The sequence below is a fragment of the Onychomys torridus genome, chromosome 1 (genome assembly GCF_903995425.1).
Source record: "Onychomys torridus chromosome 1, mOncTor1.1, whole genome shotgun sequence".
In the NCBI taxonomy this organism is placed as follows: domain Eukaryota; kingdom Metazoa; phylum Chordata; class Mammalia; order Rodentia; family Cricetidae; genus Onychomys; species Onychomys torridus.
In genome coordinates, this window is record NC_050443.1 from 54,857,797 (window position 1) to 54,876,128 (window position 18,332).

General features: G+C 46.5%; 1 protein-coding gene across 2 annotated transcripts in view; it reads right to left on the bottom strand.

Moving 5' to 3' along the window:
- Slco3a1 (solute carrier organic anion transporter family member 3A1) overlaps positions 1–18,126 on the bottom strand; it is a 280,922-nt gene extending 262,796 nt beyond the window's left edge. For both annotated transcript variants that reach the window (XM_036185273.1, XM_036185266.1), the window contains exon 1: positions 17,756–18,126. In XM_036185273.1, the coding sequence (XP_036041166.1) occupies positions 17,756–17,935 (180 nt within the window). In that variant the 5' untranslated portion in view covers positions 17,936–18,126. The remainder of the gene's footprint in view (positions 1–17,755) is intronic.
- Positions 18,127–18,332: the final 206 nt, after the last annotated feature.

Consider the following 18,332-nt stretch of genomic DNA (forward strand, 5'->3'; position numbering starts at 1 on the left):
TAGGGAGGGGGTATTATAGACTGTTAGCAGAGACTTTCCAATTAAAGAGACGGTGGAATCAGTTTAAAGCAGAAATAACCACAGGTCAAAAAGAGTGGGAATTGGGGGGACGACAATGAGCACACCTCAGTATCAAAAAAAAAAAAAAAAAACATAAAAAGGAAAGGGAAGGACAGGAAGGGGAAATGTGCAATGCTCACAGCCCCACACCCATTCTCTAAATAAGAGGAAAATGCAGATAACTGCAATCACCAAGGAGGGGAGCAATCCATGGGGAACTTGGAAGATCTCCCCTCTCCTGAGGAACATCCACAGGGAAGGGAAGGCAGAAGGATGTCCATAACCCTGACACTGGATCTCTGCTGGAAGGAAATGAAGACGCTGGGGTACATAGTAAAACTCAGGGTTGGGTTCATATTAAAGCACCACCAGAGGGTCCAGTGCGTGTCCCACACCCGAAAGCTGAACCCACTTCACAGGACTCCTAAAAGGTCCAGAAGTAAAAGGCAAGCTGACCAGGTGCTGGGAATACCACCTATACAGCTTTGCTCCACCCCAACCACACTGTATCCCCCCAGAAAGCATGCCTGGAAATGGAAAAATAGGCTTCAAACTTCAACTTGGTGGCAGCGAAGGGAAAAAAGAAAAAAGAGGCTTCAAGTAAATCATCCAGAATAACAAAGATAAGAGCTGACTTACTTAGACAATAATAAACAGGCAAATCACATGTGTTGGACAGGGACAGGGATCCCTAGGGGAAAGGCAAGGATGCAAAGACACAGAACTCAGCCTAGCAGAACACATACCCAAGAAGGAGCCAGAAGGTCTCTGTTCCACAGGGTTTAATAAAGGTATGAGACCACGACACAGAGAATAAAAAGGCAACAAGGTAATGGGGGATGAGGGGGGAAGAAGATGATATTTGTGAACCTAAAAAAAATAAATCAGGAGCAAACTGAAAACATGCAACAGAATCCACAGAGAACTACAGAAACATCAGTCTGCTGAACACAGATTTAAAAACAAACACAGTGGGTTTAGAAATAAACAAGGATTCCAAGCAAAGCAAACAACTGCAGAGTTCAAAGCCAATTCAGGACACAGATAACTGGTGATCTTACTGCAGAGAACCAAAAGGAAAATGTAGTCCAAGAGACGATACCAGAAAATTGATGTGGGGGTGGGAGGGCAGGGCGGGTAGGGGTGTCTACAGTAAAGACCAATGCTGGAAGATGGTGACTTGAGTTTCACTGAAGGAAATTCTCTACTAAATTTCAATGAAATTAAAATGTACTTAGTATTTTAAGAACATACATACTGTAAGTTATACCTAGGCTGCTACTTTCCCATGTATAATAGAAAGAACTCAGAGATGGGCCAGGTGGCCCCCAATTTAGAAGAGCTAGACTTGTAAGAGTTCAAATTAAAATTCTTCCACTTCATGGTGGTGCAGAAGCATTCCTACCCAGGCCTATGGAAAATTCATCTTCAGTACATGCTCAGTAAATTACAATAGTACAGACTACATTGTGTGGCAGGCAATCCTGCCCACCACAGGCAGGTGTGTTGAGCTCATTTCAGGTAGGCTGGCCTAAACTATGGCACTCAGTGGATGGAGGGACATCAAATGCATCTTAGGCTTAGGATGTTTTCAACTTGACATGAGTCTGTCCCCACAGCCCCACTGCAGGTCAAAGGGCATCTGCATTTCTGCCATAGCTTCTTTTCCTGTCGCTGCAATGAAGTACTCTAACAAAAGTTCCTAGTTGGACGCCTGTCCACCGTGGTAGAGAAGCAAGAGAAACTTGAAGCAACTGGTCATCTTATGCCCACAGACAGAAGACAGTAATGAACACAGGCATGCCCATGGTGAGCTCACATTTTCTGTTTTACACAGTCTAGAATGCCCTGTCCAGGGAACAATGCCACCCACAGACAAGAAGGTGCCAAAAAAAAAAATGGTGAGATCTAAGTAGGAGATGATTAGGTCATGGGGGGGGGGGAGCACAACCATCCTTGGGAGGGACTAATGTGGCTCTCACAAGACTCTGTTCGTTCTCCTGAGAGTAAAGGTAATAAAGCCATTCCATGTGTCTGGCCCTTCTGCGTGCCGGCCATTTCTCTTTCTGCTTCTTTACCATGTTCTGATGCAACCAAGGAGATCCTTGCCAGATGCTGGGACCAGGCCGTGTGAACTATCTGGCAACTTGAATCACAAGCCCAAGAAGCCTCCTTACTCTGTAAGCTACCTATCTAGGTTATCTTATGAGAATAACACAAAACTAAGAAAAAATTTTTTAACTGGTTTAGAAAGTTAAAAAATATAATATGGAGTTCTGCAATGAAATAGCACCAAACAAAGATACCATATACAATGGTAACTCCTAAAATGAACGGGAATATCAGTTGCAAGGCCAAAAGCTGGAACTAAATAACTAAACAGACTAGACTAGGAAACACTTTGCCCAGAGGCAGACCATGCCAAAGAAATACTCAACTGGGTTCCCAACTCCCAATGACTCTGTTCTGAGGCCAGCTTCTCTCCCTAATCCTAGTTATGGCCTATGCCAACAAAGGATGCTCCCCTCTCCTTTCCCCAGGCTCTGTCAGAGGGAACTGTAGAGAAAAATCTCAACTGGACACACCCGCTTTTTGATTGGAGGCAGTGCCGGTGTCCAAACACAGTTTGCTCTGTTAGCAGCTTTAAAGTTATCCAAAACTGATAGATCCAAGGTCAAACAAAAGCATTAAAAAGAAATCAAATATACAATGGAGAACATGTCCCTAATTTGAGGCCATGTCGCAGAAATCTAGTTTGCAGATCATTCAAAAGGGGGTGTCAGGACAGAGGCATCACTGTGACCTCAGGACCAGGAGCTTAAACACTAGGCCCTAGTGCCAGCTCCCTCCTTTGTCACCCCCACCCTGGTGAGCACCATGGTTCAGGACAACCAAGGTCCAGAAGCCAGCTTCTCTCCCTAATCCTACTGACTGCCTATGCCAACAAGGGGTGCCCCTCTACTCTTTGCCAAAGCATGTCCTCAGCCATACCATGCCAAGGAGCCCTAGCTGGCTGCCTGAGTTTGAGCATGCCCAGATACAGCTTCCCTCCACCAGCTGGCAGGCAGGCTGGATTCCAGCAGCATCTTATCACACCACTTCAAAGCCGGGAGGCAGAAGGACAGAAGCTTTGCCAAGACAGGTGCCAGCGGCCCCCACACTGCTAACTGGTGTAGAGACTCCAGAGCACCAGGCCTGGGGCTGTGGTACTGGTTTCCTAGCCTGCCACTTCTCCCCAGGAGTCCCACTCCCACCCATCTTGAGGCCCGTCTCTACCCACCTCCTGCTAACTCTAGACCTGACCAAGGATGAAAAGATGACCTTCTATCTCCAACTGTAAATACCTTCTTCCCTACCCACACAGGTGCAACTCTAATACCTCCCACTTCCAGCCTGAGGATTTGCTTCTGGGACACCACACTGGCCTGTGTAGAAACCAGACCAGGTGCAAGGCTCCATGATGGCTCAGCCCCTGCCTGGGCCCAGGACTGAAACCATTCTAATGAATGAATCATTAAAGAAAACCTTATAAATAGGCCATCTTCTCTGTTGGGAGGTATAGACTCCATAAGGGCCACACCTATCCCACCATATATTGCTTGCATCACCTAAGAAAGTTGTTAAAGCTAAAGGTTTTGGCAGAGACCAAGCTAACATCATTTTTAGAAGGAGCCTATGCTAAGAAATTACGAGAATCTTACCACTCCCATCCCACCCCCAAAAAGCATTGAGATAGATAAAACCGTAATATAGGTATCTGGTCCTAATATAACACCTACCTGACCATTTTTGAACACAAGGCCCATGACCATCATCTCACAATGTTCCTACTGAACTTAAACCCCGTAAGGGAGTGGTTCTCAACCTTCTTAATGCTGTGACCTTTTAATACAGTTCCTTATATTGTGGTGACCTCCCACCATAAAATTATTTTCATTGCTACTTCATAACTTCCTTTTTGCTACTGTGATGAATCATAATGTAAATTTCTGTTTTCCATGGTCTTAGGCAACTCCTGTGAAAGGGTCATTCTATTTCCCCAAAGAACCACTGCTTTCAGGGGACTGAATGTCTCTGTACATTCTCACGGGCACGGGCACTCCTGTGTTCTGCTCCCTGGCACTATAAGCTAAGTGCCTCCCTCCTCAAGGAGAGGGACAAATTCCTGTTCCCAGTGTCCTTAGATGCGAATGTATTTGGAAACAAAGTCTTTCAGATGTAAACAAGTAAAATGAGGTCATTGGGGCACACCCTAGCCCTATCTGACCTGTGTCCTTACAAGACAGGGGACATGGGGGAAATGCCATGTGGTGACAGGAAGAGATGAGAACAAGAGCTGGGAGCCAAGGGTCGCCAGGGGGTCAAAGGGTCGCCACCAGAAGGTAGGCAGACACAGGGAAGGATTCTGCCCAGAGCCACAGAGAGAGAGCATGAACAGTTGGCTTCCACTTGCACCCTCCAGGCCTGGGAGAAAATGAATCTGTCCTTGTAAGCCACCCAGTTTGTGATAATTTCGTAGAGTAGCCCTAGGAAGCCGAGACACTCTTCCTTCAATAGTGCTCAGAGAAACACATCTAGGATGTGTCCACCCTCTGGCTTACAGCTCATTTCCACTTCTCCACCCGGAGACTGCCAAGCACTTTCTCTTTACTACAGAAATACATACGTATGTATATGTGTAAACAGTACTATTACGTTTTATGTATAGTTACAGTCACGTAGTTCTGTTAAATATAAAAATATAACCCTATTTTGCCTAACATCTGAGACACCAAAAATGTTTGAGAACCTCCACAAAAAGAAGGATTTAAATAAAGTATGAAGGGCCAGGCCCACTCCTGATCAAGAATAAAGTACAGGAGAGTTGGTCTGTCGTCTTGGGGAAAAGTGGGACTGTAGTTTGAAGACCTGTATGGGGGAGGGGAGAACCCAGCTGCACGGTCCATAGCGAAGGATGGTGGGGACGGAGAGAAGACGGCACTGGAAAGATCATGCAAATACCATCTACACCACAAGCCTGGAGAGAACGACCAAGTCACCAGTAGCCTCCCAGAGGACCCATACCTGTGACTGCGACATCCTGTCAGGGCAGCTAAGTGTGTCACCAGCAGGGTCAGAGCCAGTGAAGAGAGGTAAAAGAAATGAACAGTCAGGAGGGAAGGGGGCTGAGCTGAGCACCTGGGATCAGCATGGCTCGGTTCACTAGGGCACAAAGAGAAAAGGAGCCTTAGAGGCTACAGACCTGAACACAGACACTCGGTCTCTACATCTGGAATCAGAAAGGCTTCCCTGGTCCTTCTGACTCTGACAACCTTAGGCACCATGAGACCTTGAGAGAGTTTTAATGGCTGTCCTTTATAGCACTTGTTATAATGAGAGTACTCCCCAAAGTATCAGAAGACAAATAAAAACGAATGTTCCCTAGATTAAGGACTAATATAGTATCCACTAAAAATATGAATCCTGTTTTTCTCTAAAACAAAAAGTGTGTGTGTGTGGTGGGGGTGGTAGCATGTTTGTTTGTTTGTTTTCAGTATTCACCAAAGCCACACAGGTTCAAGAGCGGAAGAGCGGTGTTTGTTGTTTTTGTTGTTGGTTTTTTTTTTTTTTTTTTTTACAAAAATGCTTGGGCTAGAAATGTTTCACATTTGGGGGATTTTTTTTTTTTAAATTTTGAAATATTTACATATACACAGTGAGCTAGCTAGGGAATGAGAGCCAAGTCTAGACATGCAGTTCATTTATGTTTTTTATACTCCTCATCCACACAGTCCACAGGTAATTTTATACAATTGTTTATGGCAGCCACATTTTGGCCATCTGTCCATACACGAGATCAAGTGTGGAATGTTCCATTCATAGTGCCAGGTCAGCACTAAAAAGGTTGAGAATTTGTTTGAGCATTTGAAGCATTTTAGATCTTAACATCGAAGATGCCTTAAACCATGCCTTAATTTATATGTACTTATGATCATTAGTTTAAAAAAGAAAATCTTTCCACTGCCTCTACTTCCAGGCTACCTGCTCACACCTGCCAGCTAAGGTAGGCAGGTTCTAGAAGCGAGGCTGCACGTTTGGGGAAGTGTTAATTTGGGGGCCCTAATTGTGTCTAACATGAAAGCAACGCATGCAGACATCACCATTCTATGATGTCTTTCTATAACCCCAGGGGACAGATTTCTGGAACAACCCTCACACCAAATCTACATGCATTCAAATCCCTTATATTAAAAAGTCAAAGAGCCGGCGGCGCTCACCTTTAATCCCAGCACTCAGGAGGCAGAGTCGGGCAGATCTCTGTGAGTTTAAGGCCAGCCTGATCTACAGAGCTAGATCCAGGACAGGCACCAAAACAACACAGAGAAACAAGTAAACAAACAAAAAAGTCATAGAGGGACAAGGGATGTAGTTCAGTTGGTATAGTGCTCGCCTGCATGCACAAACGATCTGGGATCATTCCACAGCACTGCATAAAAACAAGCCTGGTGGCACATGCCAATGTCCCAGGAATTGAAGAGTGGAAGCAGGAGGATCAGAAGTTCAAGGTCATTGTGTCTACACAGCAAGTCTGAGGTCAGACTGAACTACATGAAATCCTATACTTAAAATAATTTTTTGAAGCAATTTTATGTGTATGAATGTTTTGCCTGCATATGTAGTATGTATGTGTACCATGTGCATGCCCAGTATCTTTGGAGGCCAGAAGAGGGCATCAGATATCTTGGAACTGGAGTTACAGATGATGGTGAGCCTGTGTGCATACTGAAAATTGTCCTCTAGAAGAGCGGCCGGTGCTAATTGCTGAGCTCTCTCTCTAGATTATAAATAAAATGTGTTAAAAAGGCTTGTGAATGGGCACTGTCTGGATCTGAACTTACAATTGCAAAAAGAATACAATAAAATGAGTAGTATTTGAATATGACCTATATTCATCTCCTTGTAGACTTTCAATTACTTATGATAGCTAATTAAATGTGAATACTATGTAAAAATGGCTACATTATATTGCCTAGGGAACAATGGTGAGGCAATTAAAGTCTGTATATGTTCAGTTCCAGTGCAAGCTCTTTTCCATGATTTTTGTTTTGGGATTGTTTGAATCAATGAATAAGGAACCCTAGGTACAGAGGGCCAAACTATATTTAAGAAGGCCTATGAACAGATCTTTAAATGAGAGGCTCAGGCAAGCTTGGGACACAGAAGCAACATGCAAATAAAACAGTCCATTCCACCTATGAATGCAGCTGCACTTGGACTTGACCTGCTAGCTGCAGGCTCTAGGCACCACTCTGGGCTGGGGTGCAAGGCAAGCCTCCCCACCGGCTCCTGCCAACTGCCAGCTGCAGAACTGCAGAGCTGCTCACCAACTTTCTGATCTATTTATACAAATCTCTATGGCTTGGCAGGGGGAAAGGGAAGGTGCTAATTTGTGTTTTGGGTTTCTGAAAGGTATCATCTCTTCGACTGGCTGAGAAAGTGTGTTGTTGGCGTGTTAAGCCCACTAACCTATGCAAGTATTTACCAGCACAGGGAAGGCAATATACATACAGCATAATAAATCAGGAGCCACGTTCTATTTTTTTTTTCATAAGGACAGGAATGTCTTGTCTGAAGCTCTTCTATATCTATTTCAAGTCACCTAGTCCCATTGAAGTCTTTTCTTCCCAAGTCTCATCTTGTCAAAAAAAAAAAAAAAGAAAAAAAGAAAAAAAAAAGAAAAGAAAAGAAAAAAGAAAAAAATCCTTAGCCTACATTTCATGAGGTACCTTGTCTCAGTTCAGCTGTGGAATGTGCTGTGGACCCCCCGCACAAACCACACAACATAGCTTCAAGCGGAGGATGGTGAAGGTTGGTGGATGTAGGCCAGTTGACTAAGTACTTGGCTACTACACGCAAAGCCCTGGGTTTGACCCCAGCACTGCATAAAATCAGGCAGGGTGAAGCATACCTGTAATCCTAGCCCTTAGGAGGTGCAGACTGGAAGATCAACCTCAGCTACACAGTTAGTTCAAAGCCAGCCTGGACTGTATGAGACTGACAGCCAGGGAGAAGAAGACTGGGTGCCACACTGGAACACATGCAAATTATGAACGCTATCCCATAAGATCCAACAAATTCCCTGGGCTTCAGAAATGATATAGCCCAAGGATAACATCAGTCACAACCAATGTTGTACAGTTATATATGCAGATGGACCACTGTGCTTTGCATGCAGTTGCTAAAGGCGGTCTTCAGGGAGGTGAGCCAAAGTTACCACAGGTCCAAAGTGAGCCTTCTCTACCCCTAAAGGGCAGGGAGGCTCATGCTGAAGCCAAGGCCAGTCTGGATGCTGGGGGATTGCTATAGATGCCCTGTGGATTTACTTCAAACAATTCTGACCCAAAAAGCTAGTGGAGAACTTAACTAAATAGCATCATTCTTGATCTTACAGATTGGATCACAAGAATTGAATCTTATGTAAGGAAAAAAATACGTATGGATCCAGCTGTGTAGAAATTTTCATCTTCATTAAGGGAATTCTTAGCAGAGTAAACACATGATTTCAGGTACAGCATTTTAAAGCTTATGTAATCAGCCCAGGGCAGTTTTCCAACTTGCTTTTATCCAAGGTGGTAATTTCTCATTCTCATTAGCAGAAGATGGGGGAGCAAATCCAACAATTAGAGAGAGAGTGTGCCAGTTTTACATAAGCCTTTTCTAAAGGAGGGAAAAGACAATAGCCAATCTCTATGAATAATTTACAATAGTCTTTAATTGAAAAACACCACGTGACACTGTTCTCCTACACCAAGCCTGCAGGTGCATGGGGCAGAGGTAAAAGAGTCATGTCTCCCTTTGGGGGTTTCTTGGATGTGTGGCCAGTGATGTTAGAAGTGGTCTGCCACATTTCTATTCTAGGCTGTGTCCCCAGAACTATTTGTTAAATGCCTGTTGGGACCCTGCTTCTTTCTCCTAACTCTACAAAACCAGAAGCATGGGTGCCTGTAGAGAGGGACTGCATAGGCTTTAGGTGTGTTATGGCTTAGAAATGAAATGAATCCAAGATTGCAAAAAGCATAGGGACATGCCCACTTCCATCATGTCCCCCCCCACCCCCCACCAAATGCATCGTGGTAAAAGTGACCATGAACTGAACCTTCTGGAAAAGGGAACAAAATAAATCTTCTCTTCATAAGTTTGTCTCCCACATATTATATAAGAAAAAAGTAATTAATACAAGAGATATTAAGGAAGAGTCTCAAGGGCCACCTGGACCGCCAAGTTCATCATCTAGAGACACAAAGCTGCCCTAAAGGGCAACTTGCCAGATGAACTAGAATCAGCTCACACCTGTACAGTGCTCAGAGGGAGTGTGGAGAGAGAGTGGATGAGCAGACAGATCGCTGGATGAGCAGACAGATCGCTGGTAGGACAAGCACCACACTCCTCCAGAGTTGAGCCTGGCTTCTTAAAATGGCACAGCAATGAGCTGCCAGTACTCGGCCCTTCTGCCATGCGCTGAGGATGTGGCCGACTCTCCACTGGCTATTCAAATGTGTTTACAGCCACAGCTGACTCCAAGGGTTTCCAGAGAGTTCACAGTAACGATTTAAATAAAAATCAATGCAGTCAGTGTTCCCTTCGATCCTTTACCTGGTGACTCGAAAGTCGCTTGGCTTGTCACATGCCAGGGGAACAGAGTGCCAAAGAGTAATGACTAGCTACTTATAGAGGAGACAGGAAGCAAAGAGAAGGGTGGGCTCACACATTACCCTTCCCCCACCAAAAGTAGAGCAGGTTACGACCCTGTTGTCTCTTGCTTTAAAATATTTCCAATATGTGACTTTTGTTTAAACCCAGGAAAACTCGAACAGTCAACTAGTATACTTTAAACAGAGAGATAGTTATTCCAAAGTCTGGAGAGAAATGCCCCATGACTGGAGACACAGCTGGGTGGGTTACCATCATTGGGATTAAAGAGAGTGACCAACTAGGTCTTCATACAGGAAAAGTTTCCAATTCCTGGGAACTAGACTGAATACCCTAAAGAAGAGCCAACTGACCTTGAAAGTCACTGGATATTGAGATTCTGCCCACCACCGAGGGAATGTTTCCTGTCTATGTTGTTGCTGGGAAGCCCAGAAGAAGGCTCCCCAGGCTAGCTGACTACAGGTCATGGCCATAGAGAACCCCAATGCTTTCAACAGGGTCACCACAGAGTCAGCAGGCTTTGGGGGCTCTGTGATCCTCTGGGTAATCCATGGCATCTGAATAGGGATCGAAAACCTTACCTGGTTTATACACTACAACCCAATTCACGAGCATGAACCTATTTGCTCCTTTTTCCTTCCCAAGGCCAGGATCAAGGGGCCTAGGGGCAGGAAGGCTGTAAAGACTATACACAGAAGGGCAGTGTGCAGAAGTTACGCTCCTGAATGAGTCCTAGCAGCCAGTAGAGAGAATGAAGAGACTAGATGAGAAACAAGGCTGTATGGACAGCGCCTTGGTTCTGCTTCTGAGAAATCAAGCGTTATGATGGGAGATGCGTGCACAAATGTGCAGTAGAGCCTGGTTACCATGGGGAAGTAGGGGAGCAGTCCAGCCATGAGCCCTTCTGGACCACCAGGCTGAGCTTCCAGGTGTCTTGTCTGATACAAGGCTGCCTAAAGGGCAGTGTGTGTCCCAGGCATATGTCCCTTGGTCGTCTTCCTCCTGACATCTCAAGATCCCCTGAAGCATCCACTCAGCCTTATAACTCCAGAAGTAGAACAAGCTACGGGAGCTAAGATCATCGGTTTTGGAAACAGAAAACCAGGATCTATACAAGATCCCAAATACTCAGGTGGCTGCTGATACTTAGGTCAATGACCCTGCTTACCCCATTCCTGCTAAAGCAGTCAGTGACTTTGGCACTCTGTGAGAGCTACTCTACCACATGCCCATTTATTTAAGATACATTAGCCCCATTTTTCAGATGAGCAAACTGAGGCTCAGTAATTCAAATCATCCACATTGAAAACCAGTCGTCAGTCTTTGCTACCACACCTAGACCAGTGACAAGAAGAAAGGACTCCCCAGTGTGAGCCCATCAACACACTCTTTCCCAGTCTCCAGCTCTTCTCTCCTAAGTACCCATGGCCCATAGAAGGGTATACATAAATGACCGCTGGTGTGGTGGCTCCCTTACACACACACACACACACACACACACACACACACACACACACACACAAACACACAAACACCCCTTATTTTTAGAATTTTTAATATGAACTGTCACAATAAACAATTAAAAGAATTAGCGGCCAGGATTTAACTTACATCATACTTTCAAAACCAGTTTTCCCTTCCAGCCACAAGTGTTTATTCCGAAGTTTAAGTTTCCTATGTCTGCAACTCACCAAACCAAAAAGCCAGAGCCTGACTGAAATAATTTTATTATTCAGTGATTGGGGTTACAACGTCATTATTTCTTCAGGAAATGTGTACATCCGTGTTGATAATAATGGCTAATATGGCCGGGGCGGTGGTGGCGCACGCCTTTAATCCCAGCACTTGGGAGGCAGAGGCAGGCAGATTTCTGTGAGTTCAAGGCCAGCCTGGTCTACAGAGTGAGTTCCAGGAAAGGGGCAAAGCTACACAGAGAAACCCTGACTTGAAAAGCAAAACAAAACAAAAAGGCTAATATATACTAAGCACTGGGTACTTATATGTGCCAGATGGACTCCAAAGTGCTTTATAGGTCCTGAAAGCAGTACATCCTCACAGTATCACAGAGATCACAATTATCCTCATTTTAAAAGGACAAAAAAGCAGACAGGTTAAGTCACTAGCCTAAAGGGCACAGAGATGGGAAGGGTGTCATGGCACAGAAACGAATCCTAGGTCTCCCAATAATAGTCATCCAGTGCGCCACTACTGTCAGACATGCGCCATTCTCCACCCTGGACTTCAATCACTTAAGGGAAGTTTTAATCACTGACAAGTAATCTCTCCCATGGCTGCCTTAAATACGCATGTCTTTGAAACACATCAAATTCAGTCATCCTCTGAATCAAGGTCAATAATTACCTTTCTGCAGACAAAGAAGTAAAAAGAAAAAGAAAACAAGGTAAGTAAGGGCAGGAAACCAGGGTATCTCTTTCTGGGGCACAAACTACCAACAGCTTTCTAAGAGGCAATAAAATATAACCAAAGTTGTCCTGAGAGAGCCTAGAGTCTAAACCAATGTGAAGACATACAATCAAAATTACCATTAAGAACCGGGTGGTGGCGGTGGTGCACCCCTTTAATCCCAGCACTTGGGAGGCAGAACCAGGCCGATCTCTGGGGGTTCAAGGCCAGCCTGGTCTACAGAGTGAGATCCAGGACAAGCACCAATACTACACAGAGAAACCCTGTCTCAACCTCCCTCCCAAAAAAATTACCATTAAGGAATGGGGAGTATCGGTCAGTGATAGAGCACTTGCTTATCATGTGCAAGGTCCTGAGTTCAATCCCTAGCACTAAAGAAAAAAAAAAGCTACAAAACCTCTTTGCAATATTTTTTTTCAGAAAAAGGAAGTATATGACGTTCAGAATTGCTCAGATATGTATGCAAATAATTTAGAGCAAGCAACCATGCACAGAACATGAGTACTTATGCAAAGTAGGAGCAAAGAGTAGGTTAACACCACAATACCATGGCTCTTCTTCCTAGGTATGTGCTTATTAACTGATATAGCCTGTGAAATCTGTGCCCTTTCAATGTGTGTTTAAGCTGGGAGTCACAGTAGAGGTATGTGGCCCCTGAGGAGCTAGATTCTCCTCCTGCATCAAATGAGTCACTATCTCCATTTGCTTTTTGCAGCAGTACACTTACACATCCCCTGTCCACAACACTAGGTAAGCAAGACCCTGATCAACGTAGAGCCTCCAAGTCTGCCATCAGATATGCAAAGCAAATCCAGAGAGCTTCCTGCTGGAACTCTGCCCAGTGGTTCATGGACCACACAGAAGGAACCTCACCTAGGCTGCCACAGGAAGATGCCCTTCCAGCCAAAATGGCAGAGTACCCATCTGAAAAGGCAAGGCAGCACCACACAGCCTGAACTCTGGACCCTTTGTATAAGGTACTGAAACTGAGTGGGGGAGGGGAGCGGGGTTAACAAAACCCAGGAAAGAAATCTTGCTCACTGTCCAAGTAATTCATTCAGATTCTTCTATGGTTAAAACGCACGCACCCCTCCTTACATGCACCTCAAGGAAACAAAGGTGGTTAAAGAGAATTTTCAGAAATACACTTTTTCCTTAAGGAGTATTAGTTAAACATTTTAAACAAAGCTATAAGGAAAAAAAAATCAGAATTTTTTTTAACTACCTGGGGCTATATAGCAATTATGCAAATAGCAGGAAATTTGTCATTATGAGTAACCATAAGTGTATAAAATAATTTGATTAAGTAAAATACAGCTACCTTAGTCATCATGCTAATTTGACAAGGACTTTAAAAATGTTTTCCAGTCGTCAGCCTAGCGATGCAAGAATCTACCTTTAAAAAGATGCTTCTTTAGAGAAAAAGAAAGTGTCGACCATGGCAGCTAACTGTAAACGTCTGAATGTTCTCTGGCCGAAAAATAAGTGACAATAGGACAGAGAGGCAGTTCCTCATTAGCCACACTCAGTCACCTATGTCATTATCCCGTAACCACAACCTCAGACACACTTCTGCATAACTCAAAATAGGGAAAGGCCCACCTCTGCTTCACAGGAGTCCCCCAGGATTCAGAGACTACCACTGGCCTGTGTTCCATTTGCATCCCAAAGCAATTCAATAGCATCTGCCACGAGCTTCATTCAAAATTGCCTTAGGTGTCAGCAGTTTTAATTTCCTGTACACATCCTTATCTCCTCAAGTCCTCAGTAATGCCAAGACACATATGAACCTGTCTCTTCAGGCTTACCAGACTCCCACATATCAGTAAGCCTCCACAATGCACAGATAAATCTACACAAATGACTTTCTGTCCAGCCGGTTCCCACATGCCTGGGAACAGTCTTCTTTCAACAGACTAAGACTTCCACAGCAGTTATATCCCTTCAAATGGGGCTGTACAGACTAGAGCCACGGGAAGCAAACCCCAGGTACCAGAAGTACACATGGCCTTGTCTTGGACAATACAAGGAAGGCACAATGACCATTAAACTCAAGTGGGCCTCCTCTTAAGATATATATATATATAATCATAGCCAACCAAGCTGTTTAAGACGCTGCAGCACAACATTGCTCTAAGTGCTGATTTCAGAGTCCTGGCTATGTTGGGTAGCACCTGGATTACCTTATCTGTATTGTCCTATCAAGATCTACCAAGGATGTCCGAGTCCCGGTCATTCTTCACTTTCTGGAAGGCTTCAAAATCCAAGCAAAAAGTTGCAGGTTCTCAGACTAGGATGCCTTGTTAGACACAGTTCTTTGAGTCTCCTGGGCGGGCAGGTTCTTGAGCCAATCAATCAAAATCTCAATCTCAATCTCAATCTCAATCTCTCTCTCTCTCTCTCTCTCTCTCTCTCTCTCCCCCCCCCCCTCTTTTTCTCTCTGCCCCTCTCCCTTTCTCCCCCTCTCCCTCTGGTTCTCTCTCCATCCCTTTCCCCCCTCCCTCTCCCCCTCCCTTACTCTCCTCTTCTTTCTTACCCTTCTTTAGCACCCCACCCCCACATCAGGGACACACACACACACACACACACACACACACACACACACACACACACAGGAGTCCTACTTTTCAGGGAAGCTTCTCAAATCACAAGCCACTTCCTGCCTCACTCCTGCAGTTGGGAAACCTACACCAATGTCGCTGAGGACACACTAAGGACAATGAGAAACCTCTCTTTTCAGAATGAAAGAGAAAAATGAAATGACACTTCCCAACACTTAAAAACAGAAAGGCACCCAAGGAGATTAAAACACATACACACACACACACACACACACACACACACACACACACACACACACACACAACCAGTTAGCTGCATGGACTGTAAAAGTCAAATAGGAAATATTACCATGGACATCCAACTTGCAGCCATAGTCCTTATGGAGAAAGGAAGCATGGCTGGCAGCGTCCCATTCAGAAGAGCATGCTGATAACCAGTGAAAAGATCACATGTACACACACACACACACACACACACACACCCCTTGCACACGGACCGGCTGTGTTCCTCTCATAGACACAGGGTCTCAGATTTCCTGGGAAAGACACAATGACATTTTAAAAGGAAGAAACCTGCCTTTCCCTCGACCCTCCTGCAATAAGTGATTTCCCCAAACATCCAGAGAGAAAGCTCCTGTGGTTGAAAGAAAACCAAAACTGTTCCCACCTGCCCAAATGACAGAGGAAGAAAAGCCTTTTAAGTGACCCAGAAGATCAAAACCAGCAGCAAGCTGACTGGGCCAATTCTGGTAACCTACCTAGTCTTCACCTGAGGTTCATATAGTAAAGAGAAGGCCAGGGCAGCGGGGCAGAGCAGGGCCGAGCAGGGCCCTGAGAACCTTATGTTCACACTGCTACTGACCAAAGTTAATTCAGTTTCCTAGGCCTGTCCTCTCCTGGGCCTGCATCTGCTTTATGCAAGGCACCTGTTGGTTCCTGTTACCTTTACCCATCTCCCCTTCTCTCCCCCACCCACCCCGACTTTGCATCAGGGATACAAGTGTCCCAATGCCACCAGCAGGTGGACTAAAGGCCTCCTGCCCCTTCCTTGTCCTGAGATTCATGGTAACCCTCATCTCCCACGGCCAGCCCTGCCTGGCAAAGTTCCCCGTGGTAGAAGCACTTGCTTTTTAACTTTCCAAAAAGAACAACGCCACTCCTCTGCTTGAGGCCCGGCTTCTTCCAAAACCCTCAAGTCACTACAAGGGAAAACTGCTAAGCTCAGGCATTCATCATTCCTGGGATGAAAAGTATAGCCTCGCTGTTGGCCACATGTGCATAATGTACTCTTCAGCAAAACTGGTTTGAGGCAAAGGAACTGTTAAACCAGAGCCAGCTGTTGATAGACTAATTGCCTCCTTTTACATGAAGACCTGGTTAGATAGAACATAGTTTGCACATGCTACATACAGTACAGATTCACACCTATCAGTATTAATGTGTATTTGCCTCCAGTAACACATGTACCTTCTAAGTATTTTAACAGTCAAATCATCCCTAAAGAAGCTGCCCCTCCAAACATCATCATCCTCATCAAGGAAATTCCAAAGTTTGCAGCTTAGTATTACCACTGTAGACAAAAGGAATACATGTGTAAAACAACACTTTGGCCCTGGGGTCCAGTGACGACATAGATGCACAAGACAGAGATGGAGATTTAAAAGCTGCTCATCTAGGGAAGGGCAACAGAAATGCATTTGATTTCTTAAATGCCCCTTACATGTTCTCTCATCCCAGGGACAGAATTGACTCCGTAGAGGTCCCAGCCCCCTCAAGTCGCTACATAACTAACTTGAATCAAGCATTGCTTCACTTCATCTTAGCCTGTAGGAGCCTTGGGAAATTATTAATGGTACTGGGTACTTGGCGTCTGGCCCTCATTAACTTTAACCCAGGGCCAGGAATGAAGGATTCATGATAACATCAGGATACACATGGCTCTATCTCTGGATGTGGTTATCCAACCGCTTTTGAAATCTTGTCCGATTCGATCTCCATCAAACGTGTTCACTAACACTTAAAATCTATGACATCTGATTCCAGTTTCAGGTCAATAGCCAAGTAAAGATTTAACACTATCCACTCTGAGCCATCTCTCCCTGTTACGACAGGACAGGTCTGGAAGTGCATTGTCTGAAACTCAAGTGCAGACCACCTGAGCATTGCAGGAGAGAGCAACAAAGTAGGTACTTGACAGTGCTGAGTCATTACAAGCGGTTCCTTGGGTATAGTAGGCGTCCATGGGCCTTTTGAGCATCAATAATCCCGTTCTAGAGGCAAATAAAATAGATACATATTGTTCGCAGTGATCCACTCCCCGTGTGGGCGAGCGACCATGGCAGGAAATTAAGCGAGAACTACACAAACTCGCAGCTGCTCTCCAGGTACTGTAACTTTATCCCAACGCCGAAACGCGGCTACTGGGATCTGGGTGGGACTAGTCCCCCTGCAGCAACCACTCAGATCAGGGCCACACTCCGGCGCCTTTTACTCTAAGCTGTTAAATTCCCCAGCAATTGGCGGATGGAGAAAGAGCCTGGGGGAAAATGATGCATAATGATTCGTTCTCCGAGCGGATGAAACGGAGAGTAGAGGACGCAGGATGCTAACTGGCTTTTCCTCCCATGTGCAGGTCACCTGAACCGCGATGCCTTTCCAGTCTCCGAGGAGGTTCCCTGAACTCGCCTTCCGGCTCCGTTCTCAAGAGGGGAGAACAAACAGTTTCATGCCCACCTGCCCGTGGCGTCTCCTCTCGGGCACCCCCACCCCCTCGCCCCGGCCCCCAACCCCTCTACCCGGCGCACAAGCTGCTGCCGGCATCCACGGTCCCGCCCGCTCCGGGCTCGGGCCGGCAGCTCCCCCGGCGGCCGCCTCTGCACCAGTCGCCAACCTCCGCGCCTGGCCGAGGTCATGCCCGCCTGCCCCCGGCGCCGGCGAGGCCCCCTCCCGGTGCCAGGCGGCAAGCCGGAGAAGCGCCGGCAGGGAAGGGGGTCTGTGGTAGAGTTGGCACCCGGACTCACCAGGTAGGCGCCCACCGTTCCCTGCGCCAACATCAAGGCGCACTCAGACACCAGGAAGATCTTGATGTTGGAGAAGCAGGACACCTTCTTTTTCTTCTTCTTGTTCCTCTGCGCCTCGTCCCCCTGCAGCTCGCCGCTCCGGCCGCCGCCCGACGAGCCGCCCGGCTTCTTCCCCTGCATCCTTCCCCCGCCGCCGCTACCGCCGCCGCCGCTTTCCCGCTCGCCCCGGGTGTCGTGGCCGTTGCCGGGCGGGGGTGCGCGCCGCGAGGCTGCGTGCTGTCCCCGCCCCGGACCCGCGGCGGCCGCCCCCGTCCTGCCGCGGCTTGGAGAGGTTGAAGGCTCCGCTCCTCGCCGCCGCCGCCGCGCTCGCCCCCTTCCTCCTCCTCCTTCTCCTCCTCCTCCGCCCTCCCCTCGCCGCCTCCTCCAGCTCCGGCTGTGCCAATCACAGGGACTCCTCGCGCCGCCCGCCGCCGCCGCCGCCGCTTCGCCTCCCTCAGACTCCCGCCGCTGCCTTCACCGGCTCCCCCTGGCCCGCCGGCCTCGCCTGCCTTCACCCCTAGCGCCCCAAACTCGGGCC